Raw genomic sequence first — 17426 nt, forward strand, 5'->3', positions numbered from 1 at the left:
TATGGGAGAGGCAATCTGAGAGGAGTTACTTCTCCAATCCAATCCTTCACTCCCACTTGCCGCTCCGTCAGAGACAACAGCAATGATTGAAGCAGCAAGGACGGCAGGGAAGGAATCTATGGTTGGAGGTCAAGAAGCAGTTATTCTCACAGGTCTCGCTGCCACATTGCAGGAAACCTGCTGCAGCACAGCCAATCACTTTTTTAAGCTCTTGATTTGTTATTTACATTAAATCAGCACAAATATATTTAAATCTCAAGTTTTTCACAGGTTTGTTGCATAATTTTGTTTTCATTGTTTAAATGAGAATGACACTTTTAAATTCAAAGGTTAAACTGAGTTCTGTGAAATGGTGGATGTTTGATGATAGATTAAATGATTGCCACATTGATGTTTCACTATTGTTTACACTGCGGGGTGAGAGTTGATTTGCGATGTACTGAGGTTCTGCGGGTGAAAAGATGATTTTTTTTAAAATATATAGAACAAAAAGTAACATGTAAATCCAATGTTTAGCAATTGTTCTTCAAAATTTTAGATCTTTTTACTGTAATAAAATTCCGATTCAAGCTGAAGAGTTACAGTTCCGGCAGTGATTTATAGTCTGGCTGCTGATTGAAATCTGAGAACCTTACTTTATTCATAAACTTCAGAATTAAAGATTTCCTACTGATTTTGTCATATTACTCTAATTCGCAAGTGAAAAAGTGAACTTTTAACGTATTCAACAATGATTTAGTGTTTGGTTTGAGTTCACTCTGCTTTAAAAGAATTATTGTGGTTAATCTTTTAACCTCGATCTGAATGGATTCCAATTAATTTTGGAAATTGTAATTTATTTTTCTTAACTTTTTCCTACCAACAGGGTGAATCTGTGAAGTATTTTCTGGATAATCTTGACCAGATTGGACAATTGGTGAGTATATTATGTTAACAATCAAGCATTGGAAATTCACCTGTGCTAATTTGGAATGCTAGGTTACACTGGCTATATCGGTGGCACAGTGATTAGCACTGCTGCCTAACAGCTTGGTTCACTTGTGTGTGGAGTTTGCACATTCTCCCCGTGTCTGCATGGGTTTCCTCCAGGTGCTCCTGTTTCCTCCCTCAGTCCAAAGATGTGCGGGTTAGGTGGATATGGCATGCTAAATTGTTCGTTAGTGTCCGGCGACTTGCTAGGATAAATGTGAGGTTGTGGGGATAGGACCAGGGTGGGATTGTGATTGGTACAAATTCGATGGGCTGAATGGTCTCCTTCTGCACTATAGGATTCTAAGTTTAAAATTTAATTTAAAGTTTAATTTTGCATCATGTTGATGGTTGGCGTGTCCACCATATCATGACTTGGCTTTTTTTTTGGGCCAGTTGCTTTTCTCCTCTCCTTACCATTTGTCCTTCAATATCAAACGGGCATATAGTAACTTAGCATGACCTTACCATGCATTTTTACAGTGCGATGATGCTCATGTTGGAAAAGCTACCAGCCAATTTGTTAACAACAAGGTCATGGAACAATCTGTGTCCTTATTCAAACATTTAAGTCTTCTTAGTAGCAAAATTCCACAGTTGATACTTGCCCTCGTAGAATCCCTACAGTGCAGAAGATGCCATTTGGCCCATCGATTTTACCCCAACTGACAGAATATTTTACTTAGGCCTTCTCCCTGCCGTATCCCGCACGTTTACTATGGCTAATTCCCATCTAACCTACACATCTTGAGACACTAAAAGGCAATTTAGCATGGCCAGTCCACCTAACCGGCACATTTTGGCACTTGTCTTGATGGAGAAATGATGCTAAATTGGCTACTTTGTGTCAAAAGCTCCACTTTGCATTTCTCTGCCTGCCTTTCCCCAGAAAGTTATTTCGTGCTGGAGTAGACTGAGACCATTGGGAGAGAATTGGGTTCCACTGAAATTGCATTGAAGGAGAGATCGGACTATTTCATGAAGCAGTGTCAAACACCATGTATGCAAGACTCCTTTAAGACTGATTAATTTGAACTGGATTATTGTTTCAAATGGGAAACCGATTACTGGCAGCTGTTGAAATAAATCAAATGCCTGTCCAGATGGCAATATGGGCTGGCATTTATATTTAATCTTTATATTATTTGTGCATGTGTGTAATTTACAGTGCCTTTGTGATTTATGTGTCTGCTGTTTAAAGTTTATTTATTAGCGTCACAAGTAGGCTCACATTAATGAAGTTACTGTGAAAATCTTCTAGTCACCTGTTTGGGTACACTGAGGGAGAATTGAGCATGGTCAATGCACTTAACCAGCACGTCTTTTGGACTGTGGGAGGAAACCAGTGCACCGGGAGGAAACCCATGCAGGCACAGGGAGAACATGCAAACTCCACGCAAACAGTGACCTGCAGCTGGGAATTGAACTCGGGTGCCTGGTGCTAACCACTATGCCACCCCTGTTCTGAGGACGTGTCATAGGGATGGATGGGAAACAATAACTTTCTCAGATAGACTTGATTACCTGTTACGACTCGCATTCCAACCATTGTCTTGTGTCTATATATGCCCTGTTTGAGAACTGAACTCTTCACTCATCTGATGAAGGGGCAAGTCTGCGAAAGCTCATGCTATCAAATAAACCTGTTGAATTTTAATCTGGTGTTGTGAGACTACTTACTGTGCCTACCCCAGTCCAACACTGTCAACTCCACATGTTTCTCACTCCACAGATCTGCATTTTTTTTAGCATTTTCAGTTTTTTTCTTCCAATTTCCAGCATCTGCAGTATTTTACTTTTGTTTTAGTGAAAAATAAATGGTTGGATTTGTGTTGACATTGGGACTGATGAAATGCTCATCACTTCCAAAAATGCATGATGCCAATAGTTTATTATGTTAAGTTCCCCAGATGTCTTTTGTAGTTAGTGACTTGGGGTTCTGTCAAACTTTTTCTTTGGCTGTTTAAGACTGCTGACTATTTCATTTATAGTGGCAAGCTGCAAAAGATAGGAAAAAAGCTGGTGAGAAAAGGGGAACAAAAGAGTTGAAAAGGAGAGGCTACCCTTTACTTTTGACCAAGCATTCTTCAGCTCATAGGAAGCCGCTCTGCTTCTCATTCAAATACATTTGTTTATGAAACAGTTTGCAGCACCAATTGCTGACCCAGATATAATGGGCCAAATGGTCATCTCCTGTACTGTATGATTCTGCATGAGGAGGATTTTTTTTTAATGTGCTGATTTAGTGGTAATTCTGTCCTGCCTTCACCTGTGCCATTTGAACATTAATGTTTCTATTTGATTTAAGACACTCAGGTTGTCTGGCCATGATTCCATCAGTTGCTTCTGATGATAATTCCTAAAGTTGGAAGTCCCTTTGAATTTTCAAGTCTCCATGTCAGATTTTTTTCCTGAGTCTTGCTTCTTGCCCCAGTGTTGGTAGTTATAGTGCCTCTACGACTAATGAACTTAGAGAAACTGTCAGTCAAGAAGTACCACTCCTCCTCTTCCCACAGCAATTTTACTGCACGTCTGTTGACTATTACAGTTTTAGTAGTATATTAGCTGCTGTGGGTGTTCAGTAATTTAGTTGATTATGCCTGGAATACTCTTCCCGGGGAGGCGGTGAGAGAAGCATTTAAGGGACATCTAGATGACTACATGAATAGGATGGGAATGGAAGGATGCAGACTCCGTAAGTGCATGCAGTTTTAGTTTAGGCAGGCATCATGATTGGCACAGGCTTGGAGGGATGAAGGGCCTGTTTCTGTGCTGTGCTGTTCTGTTCTTTGTTCTTTGTTCAGTCCAAGTTTCCTGTTGGCAGCACATCATAAGTACAAACTAGGCTGGGATTCTCAGACTTGAGTGGTTTGGAAATCACTGCCATGTCTCATGAAAATTTACATGATTGTCTCCTGGAAATTTGCAGCTTTAAAAAAAAAGTTCTAATTGGTCAAGCTGTAAATTCAGTAATTATCGTTAGCTTACGAATGCACTATTTGCATTACCAAATTATAGCTTCAATTTATTATTGGTTATCCAGCTTTTGAGAATAGAGTGTTTTTACTGTAGCAAATTTGCAGCCTTGGAATAGCCATTTGAGATCACAAACTTAATACAGACTGGAATCAATTTGCAATCAGCTTAATCTCTCAGCGACAGTGAAGCTGACCAAAGCTCTTCTCATCAACCTAAAGTTGTTAAAATTAATACTAGTATGCTTTTTAAATTAAAATTAATGTTAGATACTGAAGGAGAAGAAATTTTTTTTGTGCTGAAATCAGAAATATTATGGCATTTTCAACTAAATTAAACATGTGGCAGTGATCTCAAAGAAATAATCTCAGACTCAGAACACTCAAATCACTCTGGCTTTTGATCCCCTTTGAGATTTTTGCTTCGCAATCGGTCTGAGAAACATTGGAGTAGATTTCAGTTAACTTCACCTTGAAGTTTCTGAGCTTTGTTTTGTCTATGCCATGAGTAATACCAGCTTTTATTGCAGCTATTCAGATTAAACTTTGCACGTTATTTTAAGTAAATCAGGATTGCTCAATGTTTGAGGGACAGTGCACAAATCTCACTGAAAGAACATTTTTCAAATATCTACTGAACACACCCACTGCTTCTAAAATCTCTATTAACCAAATTAAATTTGAGCACTGTTATTTACAGTGAACATTGTAACTGATCATTTTTCTAAATGTAGGACATGCCACCAGCGTGGTAGCATGGGACATAATTGGGAGAAAACATGTGTCCTTCAGAAAACAAATACATCTGCCAAGTAGTTCCTTTTCTTTTCCCTCCCCTCCTTTCAAAAGCAAACAACAAGGCTCAGTTCCATGTCTGGCTGGTATCCAGTCATTGCTGGAACCTGAACCTGCTGTGATTGTCGGCTTGCAAAATAAGCATCTTAAAGCTGACACATTGCTAATCTCGCAGTTCCTCCAATTTGAATGTGTTTAGGTTTTCTTTTTGTTGGTAGATGGCAAAAGAAAATTTGTGATCACCAATGTATCTCCTTATGCAATATTATCTAATTTAGTTTCTTTATTTCAGAGTTACCTTCCCAGCAGACACGATGTCCTGCTTGCAAGAAAAGCCACCAAAGGAATTGTGGAACACGATTTTGTTATAAAAGGCATTCCTTTCAAAATGGTAGATGTGGGTGGTCAACGGTCACAGAGGCAGAAATGGTTTCAGTGCTTCGATGGCATTACATCCATTCTGTTCATGGTTTCCTCCAGTGAATACGACCAGGTCCTGATGGAAGACCGGCGGACAAATCGCCTGGTAGAATCGATGAATATCTTTGAGACAATTGTAAACAACAAATTGTTTTCTTCTGTCTCCATTATTTTGTTCCTCAACAAAATGGACTTGCTTGTGGGGAAGGTGAAAACAGTCAACATTAAGAAATATTTCCCAAACTTTGAATGGGACCCTCACAAGCTGGAGGATGTACAAAAGTACCTGGTGCAGTGCTTCAACAACAAGCGACGAGATCGCACCAAACCACTGTTCCACCACTTCACAACAGCCATTGACACAGAAAACATTCGGTTTGTATTCCATGCAGTGAAAGACACAATTCTGCAAGAAAATTTGAAAGATGTAATGTTGCAGTGAAGAGTCATGGTGAGATCATTGGACTTTGTGTTGTTCTTTGGTATTTCCTGCACCATCAGCACTGTGTTCATGAGTTCAGAGTTGCTGATAGTTTTGGTCATGGGTATAAAATAGACAACATCGATTATATGACAGCTTGATGCTTAACAGCATCTTATTGGAATTGCTTATAAGTGTCCTTTTTCAATTCTCTGAGAGCTCAGACATCAGAAGCATAATGAACAATAGGTTTAGATGTTTGTTGCACTAAGGCCTCTTGCAATTGTAAAGGTGGGTGACTGAATCATGTATTGCAAGCTATTGAGTTCCACAAACCAAAATGGCATACAACTCAAGAGTGCTTGCATGGAAGTCTGCATCAATTAAAGTTCAGGAAAGTTTATTATCCAAGTTACTTTACGGACTTTAGCACTCCCTGGAATTCAGCTGTTTACTACTGTCACAAACTAGATCTAGTGTCTGAAGTCACTCTTGGCAGAGAGGGTGGATGGCATATGCAGAAATGCTGATCCTCCTTTGCTTTATATCTTTTCAGAGAGAATGCTGCAAGTAGCTACAAAAATGGCAGTTGCAACAGTGCTAATTTGCTAGACATTCGGGATTACAGTGTAAAGGACCTGGCTTGATGGTTTATTTCATTGTTTATGTAAATCTTTTCACAATTAAGTATGACTGCAGGGGTTTAGGATACAGCCTGCTTTATTGTGAATGTGTTGTTACTGACAGCTTTTGTCATTTTCATAAAGTTCCTTTACGGCTATGTGTAGAGCATTCATAGAGTGTTTAAGCTTGGTGATGAGATGGAAATGCGTGCTGTCTGGTGTGCTGTTCAAAACTCAGTTACGTACCTGCAAACAAGTCAAAACCTCACTAACTATCAGCATGTTGGTATGAACTTTTGTTTTTCCAATAGATTCTCAGCAGAGTAAAGATTTGGAATGAAATATTAATCCAAATGTACAGTGCACCCTTTTGTAGCACAGGTAGTTTGGGATATGAGTCACAGGTTGCCCTTTTGGAATGAGTGGCTGCTGCCACCAACCATTTAAGAGGAATCATGAAAACAGAATTAAGTGACACAGATTCCAGTCACATTTTTCATAGCACTGTCATTAATGTGATTGATTTGATCAGATGTGACCTAGAAAATCTTCCAATTCCTTCATCTAGGGCATTTAGACTTTTGGCTATTTTTTTTCACTGTCACAAAATGGAGCATGTTTTTATTCTAAGCCTCCTTTTGATATATCTGGTTTAAGTACTTTATCATGCAACACACTAAAAGGATAAATGCAACAGGTTTGAATTGGAGGTGAAAGAACCAAGTTTTTTTGATTTACCTGTAGTTTTAAGCACTTTCTTTGTTTAGATTTGCTCTGGTACTTTTAGTTTGATCTTGAGCTTGTTTAATATTATTTCACTTTTGTGATCACTTCTGTCTGAAAATTCAAATTTTCACTTCACTTGGAATTTTCTTACTACTTTAGCCACACTTTTAATATGGAAAATTATACTTAAATTCAGTGCTTAATTGTCTAATGAAAGGTGTACCCTGTGCAGTAAGGAGTATTTTCAGCAATAAAAACTCAGCAACGCTTTACCTCATTGTTGTTGCTGTTTACTACATATAGATTTAAACTGCCCTGCCACAAGCAAAGGATAAAAGGTGGGTTAATTCATTAACCAAATAATTGGTTAATTTTTTAACCTGAGTCTGAAGTCAGGTTAAATTGGGGGCAATTTGGCTGCTCCCTGAGAGATATTTTTATTTGAAATGGCTAATGCATAACAAAGATAAAGAGCTGTTTAACAGTAGCATTAAAATGATGCATTAGCCTTGCTACTCGGTGTACCGTAAGATCTATTGCTTTTTTTAAAACCAATTTTCAGAGCTCAAGAAATTTCCAGTCAGTTTTAGTTGTGATATTCATCTGAAAATGACAAACTTACCAACCCACGCAATGTGATTCTCACGCATTCTTTCAGCTGCATGTAGATAGCGTTTGCTTTTTTATCATTACTTTCCACTGCACATTGTACAGAAATATTTTCACAGGAAGTTAATCATTTAAAATAAATGGGGAAGGTATTATCAGTTTTTTAAAATTAATTCTCTATGATCTTCTCATGAAAAGTAATAATTTCTCTCCTCCTCTTCTCCCCCTTTAATGATTCCTTCCTAGACTTAAAATTTTAAGAGATTTCTTGGGAAATGTAAGCAAAATGAAAGTAAGAACCCAATCAGAATTATGGAGTCAAATCTTTTCAGCAAGTCTTCTGTTGAAAGCTTCCTTTTTAAACTTGTAATGTTTCCCATTTTTCAATCACCTTCATGTCTCTGACCTTAGTCGAAGGATTATCCTGTATATGGCATGCTTATCTCTGACCACTACTTGTTACATGAACTTGTTCAAAGTTTTCCTCTGCGTAGTTTCAATCTTTAACTACCAAGAGAGCATGATGTTTTGTAAAACAAGCCAGAATTAATTTATCTAGAATCAAATATGTGTATATTTCGGTTTAGGGTTTGCACGATTGTATTATGTATAAAGTGCACTTAACCATCTTTGTAACACTCAGTGAAGCGGACATGGAGAATGAACCTTTTAGAATCAGTAGGGATTTTTTTGTTCTTTTCTTTCTCTCTCCCTTCTCTTGTTCCCACTAAATCCCAGATGCTTAAAACAGTAAATAGCCTCCCCATCTGTTAAATCCTCCTATTTTTACACTGTACAGTACAAACTGTTTGGAATGTCCAGTTTTATTGGCAGAAAAATTTGTTCACAGTAGGGGCTTCATTTTGTGTTCTTTACGCTGTGTTCATCTTCCTTAGTCTCGTTCTTATTTTTTTAGGGTATATGTGGAAAACTGAGATGAATGAAAAGGGAGATTATGGTTAAAAGAATCACTCCTCGAGATGGTGTTTTTTTTTGTTATGGTAAAGATAGATGGATTGGCAAATATTTGACCAGTATCTGATGCCAACCTTTTGCAGTGCACTTTGTCATATACTAGCTTTTTCAATTGCCTTCTCTGGTATGTTGTGAATGTGTTCCTTTGCTGCTGCAATACCAGCATTTCACTGTTGGTCTGTGCCTGACTTATCTGATGCAGACTGTTTTGTGGCACAATGTTTGCAGTGTTGGCTGCGTTTAAGATAGTTTATTTTCCCCATTGTCTAGTTTGAAATTCTTCTTCCTTTTATGCCCACATTTTCTTTTTCACTCTCCCCACCCAGAAAATGCTTTTCTCTGCAAATGTTCACTTAGCTTCCATTTGCTAATGGCTGGTGTTGAGCCAAGTGACTTGGGGTAGAATTTCTGTGGGATTTCTTCGGAGCTCCTACCTTAAGATCAATGGAAATCCTGTAGAATTTGGCATAAAAGGCAGTTAACACCATTTCACTGAAGTTGTATAGAGGATAATCTGGGAATCATCTGCTGAAATTCTATTCCAAAGCTTCAGAACATTGAAGTAAGAGCCTTTAAGTTGCCTAAACTGTTTTCCGGTAATACTTAAGAACTGCTCAGCGGCAGATTCCAATTACAAATAGTTTTGCCAGCATAAACATTTGAACATAGTTGAAACCTTATTACTTCATTGTGCATTCATTTCATTCCACAATATTTTGCTAGGTTTTGTTTACTGTATTTAATGCATTTACATGAAATTTGACTAAATTCTGCTGTTGAAATCCAATTTGTTTATCATTTGCAAACATGTTGCAAAGCTTCTTGCCCTGCACAGTCCAATTCTGTTCTCGCAATTTACCTCCTGTTGGACGGAAATTTCCTGTCCCACCCACTGCAGGAATCATAGTGAGCGAGACACACATCATGCAAAAGCTTGTTGGTCTCAGGTGGGATTTTCTGGCCTCGGGGCAAGTGAGGCTGGAAAATCCTGCCCATTGTGTCAACTCTCCTGAGTCTAAGTTTAGGTCAAAACAAGGTTTTTTGAAGTTATTGTGGAATGATATTTCTTAGGAATTTTGTCATCCTGTTATGGGAGGTGATGGCCTAATGGTATTATTGCTAGATTATTAATCCAGAAACTCAGCTAATGTTTGTGGGCCTGATTTCAAATCCGGCTACAGAGATAGTGGAATTTGAATTCAGTAAAATAGATCTGGAATTAAGAATCCATTGTCGATTGTTGGAAAAATCCATCTGGTTCATTAATGTCCTTTAGGGAAGGAAACCTGCTGCCTTAGCTGGCCTAGTCTACACAGCTCCAGAGACACAGCAATGTGATTGACACTCAGCTGCACTCTGGAATGGTCAAGAGCAAACCATTCAGTTTCAAGAGAGACTAGGGATGGGCAATAAATGTGGCCTAGCCAGTGATGCCCAAGTTAATTCAGTTAATTGATCTTTGGGATTGAAAATATAAATGTCGCCAGGATTTGTATCTACTTTACACAAATGACCATCTTAATGCAGTCTTAGATGGAATTTTAACCACCTGGTTAGAGTGGAACTCTGGTAACCTTTTATAAATCCGTCAGAGGGAAACAAGCTGTCTTTTAACTGTTCATTAATATCAGGTTAATGAGATTGCTCTCAACAGCACTGATCAAGAACTGACATGTATTTCCAAGGTGTTAAGTGCCAACCAATTTAACTTCGTAATGCAATTAATAACACAGCTCACTTTGCAGTGGATGTCATTGTACTGAAGAGCATTCAGAGGAAAGTGATATGTTATTCTCCGACAGAGATTTAAATTGTGAAGAACAGGGTTGTCAAATTAATATCTTCTTCCACTAGAGGAAAGTGTGAGCTCGGATTTTAGTTTCTAGTTTTCATATGCTGAACGACACGGTCAGCTGGTTTAACTTCAAACAGATCTTGGATTAAATTGTACAGATGATGTTTGAGTTCCCAAGAATTCCATCCTCCAACACTGACCAGCTGAATGTTGGATAAATAGAGTGGATGCTCAGTTGTTGTTACTATGATGGACTTGGAAAAATAATGTAGCATGAATATCCAGTTAGAAAATTTGCATTTATAGAGCACTTTTCACCACCTCTGGTCATCCCAAAGCACAGAATACTTCCAAAGTGTTGACACATTTGGAATGTGGTCGCCAAGGTCCCACAAGCAGCAATGAGATAATGACGTAATACACATCATTTTAAGGTGACGTTGGTTGAGGGATTTATATTGGTCAGGAAGGGGGTCTTTTGCATTTACCTGAGATAACAGTTGGGGCCCCGGATTAACAATTTAATCAGAAGGCAGTGCAACTCTCCCTCAGTACTGCACTGGAGTGGCTGTTTACTTTTGTATGCATCTTTGGAGTTTGAATCCACAGCCATCTGACTCAGAGTTACCACTAAACAGAACTGCATGTTATTGCAATAAATGTATAATTGGAAGTTTTGAGTAAGTGCTTATTGTAAAGGAACTGTGCGTAGAGCAACCTGTATATCATCAGTGGGAATGCAGCAGCTTGAGGTTGAGCAGCATCTTAAGTTCTGTCTCAGTTGCCTTGGAGTAGGAAAGAAAAGAACAGAGTAGGGAGAAACTTCACCTTCAGTCATTCACCTGAATGAATCAGTATAGTGCTGATCACGTACATTCCATAGTTGTTTGTACTGGGCTACTAAGTCGGTCACACTGCTGCTTTCACCCTGTAACTGCAGAATTGTAAAACCTCTATTGTTGAATTTGTACCAGCCAAATCTTCCCGTTTTAACAGTCACATCTGAGTAAAAATGAAAAAATATAAACACTAGAATATGTGACTGCCAGCTAGTGGGATGTTTTGAGATGCTCGTGCACTGATCATGAAAAAGATGGCAGTTTTATTTTTATAAATACTAATTAGCTGCACATGAATTTCTTTGTTACACATCCTGTCTTGTGCTGTGGTGTAAAAGGGGCTGAAAACAACCAGCAAGGCAGCGTGCACAGGATTCTGTATCAAGAAAGCAGTTGTGGAAATTTGTGTAAATTTCTTTCCTTGGTTTCAGAACGTTGAGTGCCTTTTTTTAAGTTCACAAGTCTCCATCCAGATACATGGAATGTTTATTTAGTTCAGTATTTTGTTCTTGCGTGTCAGGGAAAACATTTTCCGCCAGAGGGAAAAGCTTGCATTTATTTGGCGCCTTTTATTTCCTCAGGATGAGCTAAAGTGCCAACCAATTAAGTGCTGTTTAAAATGTAGTCACTAGTGTCAGGTAAGCACAAAGCCAGCTCCCACAAACAGCAGCGCAGTGAGTAATCAGTTCATTTTGATTGGGGGGGTGTTTTCAAAGAGAAGTTGAGGCAGGACACAAAACTTACCACTATTCTCCAAATGATGCTGTCAGATCTATTAATGCGCCCCTGATCAAACGATCGGGTCTCTGAAAATGGCACCTGAGGGGATGTGGTTGAGTTTGTTTGTATATTAAGGGACTTGAATCAATCTGCTGAGATAAGTGCTACCAATTGAGTGAGCTAAGGTGTGACTTTGTTGAGCATTCTTGTTATCCCCTGAAAAGTGTTTAAAAGCTGAAGAATGCAAAGGAACCTTGCACTGATAAATTTATAGTGGTTCATTATGATATAGCAAATAGATATAAAACAATTACTGTCAAATTAATCCTAATTCCTCTGCCATTTTAAGTGAGGTTCTTGTATTATGTTATTTGCAAGGAAGAGTTTGCAATTATAAATTCTTGTTCTGCTTAGTGACGGGCACATGTAGGCAAAGACTGTGTTTTAAAAACAAGAAAGCAGATGGATTATGTACTTGTTAATTTAAAAATTGCCTCCTCTTTTCTTAAAATGATTTTTTTCATGAAAACTAATGGTAAACATGACTCTGTAGCTGAGTATAAAACCTGAGCAGCTGGTGCATTGAAGATAATCCACCCCAACCACTTTGTATAGAGAAATCAGTTTTTACGTTTTAAAAATAGTAAAAGGTATCTTAAAGGAACAAGATTTGGTATGAATTTTATACATGTTTTCTAATTGAGGCTGATTTACAGAATCCTGCGGCGATCATTAATAAATGAGCAAATTCAGAAAATGCTAAGGGCATTCAGAGCACGTAGGGTCAGCTGTTGCTGTCTGACTTCCTAAAGAATAAGCAGATTTCACTTTTATATCTTGAGGAAAATCATTCCACAGAATCAATGCGGTGAAACACTTGTAGCATCTCCTATCACTGTGTCCATTAAGTATACTAACTCTACTAAGCTTTACTCACCACGGTTTGAATTAAATACAAGAAATGAAGACAAACCATGTAAACACTTGATGCCTTTGTTAACTGTATAAATTGTATTTTAGCTCAAATTGCTTTCTATTATGTTTTATGTATATATGACTTTATAAATATTAAAGTGTACTTTATGTGGATTGTAGTTGCCTGTATTTAATGTCCTCCATTTGTATAATTCTGTACTTTTGAGGTGCTGAATAGTGGGATATAGTTTTTTGCCAAACTCTTGACGCAGAATGCAATATTAGTTTAATATCAAAATGGACTTCACCACATGCTTCAGTCCCAACTCACTAAACCTGCACCCACTCCAACCACATCCTCGATATATCACTCTGCAAGTACCATGTAACCTGGAAAATGCTGTGTACTCTGTTTTGTATTCCAACATATTCTAAAAGTGTGTAAACTCTTGTACAATCTGATAATAAAAATTGAAAAATGCATTCACTGCAGTTTAAAAAGTTGGCTGTCACTTTTGCTACTAAATGTTGACTTTGTGTGATTGTCTATTTTGAATATTAGTAAAAATAAATTGGTGTATGTACATAGAAAAATAGAATCCCTATAATGCAGAAGGAAGCCATTTGGCCCATCGAGTCTGCACTGATTCTGTGACAGAGTGTCTTAACCAAGCTCACCACAGTCCTATTTCCTAACCTCACAGATTTACTCCAATAAGCACCACCCAATACATCTTGGGATATTAAGAGGCAATTTAGCATGATCAAGGCACCTAACCTCAATCTTTGGACTGTGGGGGGGAAACTGGAGCACACGGCAGAAACCCATGAAGACATGGGGAGAACATGCAAACTCCACAGTCACCCAAAGCTGGAATCAAACCTTGGTCCCTGGCACTGAGGCAGCAGTGCTAACCACTGTGCTGCGCCAGTACGAATCAAACTGGTTATGTGATCAGATATGTTGAATTGCTACTTTTTGTCTTACCTTGTCTCTCCCCCAACCACCCCCTCCATCTGTTTATGATTTTCCAGGGCATGCACCTTCCTCAAAGGAAATGGCTGGTGCTGCTTCCCAAACTTTATTGGAAGCTTTCTCCAGTGTAGTGCTCTCTTTGTCTCCTTACCTCATCATTTGCCCAAGAGCTTCATATCTTTAATGCCTTCTGGCAGCTAAGCCTAGTAAATAAGGCCAGACCCTAGTTCATTCTCCAAATACTTATTGAATAGAAGAACATCATTACTACTTCTCTTGTATTTTAATCCAGGCCCATCCCCATTTTATTGTTGAACTCTGGGGTTGCAAACTAACCTTTTGGCTGTTATGAAATTATTCTATACTCTCGTGCACAAGCATAAATCAGTTATCCCTCTACAGGATTGCCACAAAAGTGAGAAATGCCACAACGGTGTCAGTAAAATGGTGCACTCCTTTTGTTTAAAAAAATGAACCAAGCAAACAGAAAATGTGGCACTGGTAATGTTGAATTTGAGATGCAGGATGTTAGGAATATTTTTGACTTGATAATCATCGCAATTCAAAGAGCTTGATCAAATTCTGTTTGTGTTAGGGTGAAGGGTGTCACTCCTAGAGAGTAAGAGGCTTCCCACTTTTTGCATCCAGGGATCAGCACCAAACACACTTAAATAGATTATCTAGTTTTCCCCTGCCTCAGCGACATCAACAAACCACGGAAGATATCCCCAATTGCCCCAGTTATTAAGGGGAAGATGGATAAGCATATGAAACAGAATATGTTCATGGTATTAGGTGGGTCTTGACTCGTGTTGAGCATGAATGCCAGTATAGACTAGCTGAGCAGAATGGCCTATTTCTGTATAGAAATAGTCAGATTCTGAGATATTTTGCACTATCGACTTCTGCCCTCTGATAATCAGGTGCTCCAAAGTTGGTGCATTTAAAACAACAGTTCTCAAACTGTGGTCTGCAAACCCTCTGAGGAATCTGTAGAGACTTTTCAAATTGTGAAAGCAGAGAGCAAGGCTGGCCTTACAAAGCACAGCAGATTAGGTGTGAACCATACTAAGTGTCGTACCCAGAAGTGAGTGGACACGGAGGAGCACTGGGAGTTGCATGAAGATCGCTATATCTGTAAGTAAATATCTTTAATTAAAAGTAATATTAAAACATTCTTTGCATGCAGTATTTCAATGTGAATTCTTTGGTGTTATAGATGAAGATATTCATTTGAAAAGAATTCCTTCAATTGAAAAGAAGTTAAAAGATGGAAATGTATGCGCAGGAGAGAACTAAATTATCCACTAAACTTACATAGATCCAAAATCAAGCAAGCAACCTGAGAAACAAGGAAAACTTTGTGGTAAGGAAAAGCTGGGAATGTGGAAAGAGAGCAAACATTACTTTGGGATCAAATTTGATTTATTATTGTCACATTGGTATACAGTGAAAAATATTGTTTCTTGCTCGCAATACAGACAAAGCATACTGTTCATAGAGAAGGAAGGGAGAGTGCAGAATGTGTAATGCCCACAAGTCTTTTTCACAGAAGAGGAAACATTCTTATCACTTCTAAAGATTTAAGCACCCTACCTAGTGGCTCAGCAGGTTTCAGTTGTTTCACTATGAACAGATTGTCGAGATATGAAAAGTTGTTTAACATCATTACTGGGGAAGTGGAGTAAGAACTATTCTTATGTGGTAGTGCTAAGACTTTAGGTGCTACAATTAGTTCATGCTTTGAAAGCATTAGTTGTTCCTGGCCAACGATCAAAGCACTCCATCTTATTCACCATTATTTCTTCATGGAGTATTAAATCAACCCATTTTAAAAATTGTTCAGGGAATCTTCAGTTCAATTTGCCTAGGGGTGTGATTAATTGCAATATCCAAAATGTTGTGCAAAGGTTACTTTGCAACTTAGCTTTATTCCCCCCACTGAACATCAAAATTTTAAGCTTCATTTCTGTTCCAGAAACTACGGTACTTAACCCAACATGGGTCATTTTCATGGCAAGTCACAAGTCACATCATATGATTTCACTAATGACTTTGCATCTCCCACAGTAGAGCCTTAGAGCTGACTGACAGACCTTGAACTGAACTCTGACATTCAATAATGAGTCACAAATGTAAATCCAAAGCCCCTAGGGACACAACTCAAATACTGAAAAATAAGTGGGATCGAGGAAAAAATCTTGATAGTTTAGTAGGTCACAAAACGTGGTCGAGAATTCAACCATTGTATTTTTTTACTCTTGTAAATGCAGCCTTGTATAATCTTTTCAATTGTCTGTGCACGTGGCACAGTAGTTAGCACTGCTGCCTCAGTGCCTGGGACCGAGGTTTGATTCCTGGCTTGAGCTACTATGTGGAGTCTGCACGTTTTCCCTACGTCTGCATGGATTTTCGCCAGGTGTTCCAGTTTTCTTCCACAGTCCAAAAGATGTGCTGGTTAGGTGCATTGGCCATGCTAAGTTCTCCCTCAGTATACCCGAGCAAGTGCTGGAGAGTGGTGTCTTGGGGATTTTCACAGTAACTTCATAACAGGGTTAATGTGAGCCTACTTGTGACTAATAAGTAAACTTTAATTCCAACTTTGCTTGCGTAGAGTTCAAGGATGTAGCTGTCTCAGACATGAAAGAATATTTTTGCCTGAATAACTTGAGGCACTTGTAAGCAAGCAGTGGACCATACCATGAAGTTGCTTTGAAAGTGTTTTGTGGACCGCATCTAGGTCACTTCTACTTGGTGTTAATTTTCTATTTGAACAAATTAAAAGAATGGTCAAGCTGGCAATTTTTGGTTGTTTCTGTCCAGTGATAGTCATCCTGAGTCTTGGTATTTGAATTGGATGTCAGATGAGATTGACAGGATGTATCCCATAGAGCTTTCCACATGAGCATTGAACAAGATGCTATAACTGCATTACCCAGTGAGTGAATCATCATTCCATTACTGTGAAATTGAAAAGCTGCTGCAGTTCACTATGGCTGAATGTAATAGTGACATTTCACTTTAAATTTGCTCCCTTGCCTTTCGCTGTGCTAGAAGCAGACTGGGCCTAGATCATGACTTCAGTATTTTTCACTCTGTGCTGCCTGAGCTTCAGTGTGATTTTCCTTCATCAGACACTGATATCCTGATGAAAGCAAGTATGAACTTGCGTGTTCCACTGCCAATTAAAGAAACGATGCCAGTTCAAATTGTCCACTCATCATTGTTCCTTAATGATCATGTGGGCAAAGGTAAAACTTAACCATAGTAACTAAATGTTTTTGATTATGATAACTCCCAGGACTTGCATGGGGGAATCCCTAACTGATCTCCCTGTAGGACTTGTAGGATACATACTCCCTGGTGATTGATAATTACCTTAGAAGGTGGAGCTCATATACCGAGCCTTTTATTAAGCAGTTTCCTGAGGGAGGTTTAGCTCAGTTGGCTGGATGGCTAGTTAGTGATGCAGAACACTGCCAACAGAGCGGGTTCAATTCCTGTACTGGTTGAGGTTGTTCATGAAGGCCCCACAAAAGAAGTTCATTGTTTTGTCCCAATGGGGGCCTGTTCATGTTCACCACAGGCTTGTGGTTTTGCTTTATTTTGTGCAATAAAGCACTGATATTCTAGATTAAAATATTAAGAGTGCTTTCCCGCGCCCCCCC

The 17426-nt window shown here is 38.6% G+C and overlaps 1 protein-coding gene across 1 annotated transcript in view; it reads left to right on the forward strand.

Moving 5' to 3' along the window:
- gna12a (guanine nucleotide binding protein (G protein) alpha 12a) overlaps nucleotides 1-13283 on the forward strand; it is a 99380-nt gene extending 86097 nt beyond the window's left edge. The window contains exons 3-4 of the mRNA XM_080206405.1: nucleotides 866-916; nucleotides 5032-13283. Of these exons, the coding sequence (XP_080062531.1) occupies nucleotides 866-916; nucleotides 5032-5601 (621 nt within the window). The 3' untranslated portion in view covers nucleotides 5602-13283. The remainder of the gene's footprint in view (nucleotides 1-865; nucleotides 917-5031) is intronic.
- Nucleotides 13284-17426: the final 4143 nt, after the last annotated feature.

The sequence above is a fragment of the Carcharhinus amblyrhynchos genome, chromosome 18 (assembly GCF_965287045.1).
Source record: "Carcharhinus amblyrhynchos chromosome 18, sCarAmb.v2.hapA, whole genome shotgun sequence".
Classification (NCBI taxonomy): Eukaryota; Metazoa; Chordata; class Chondrichthyes; order Carcharhiniformes; family Carcharhinidae; genus Carcharhinus; species Carcharhinus amblyrhynchos.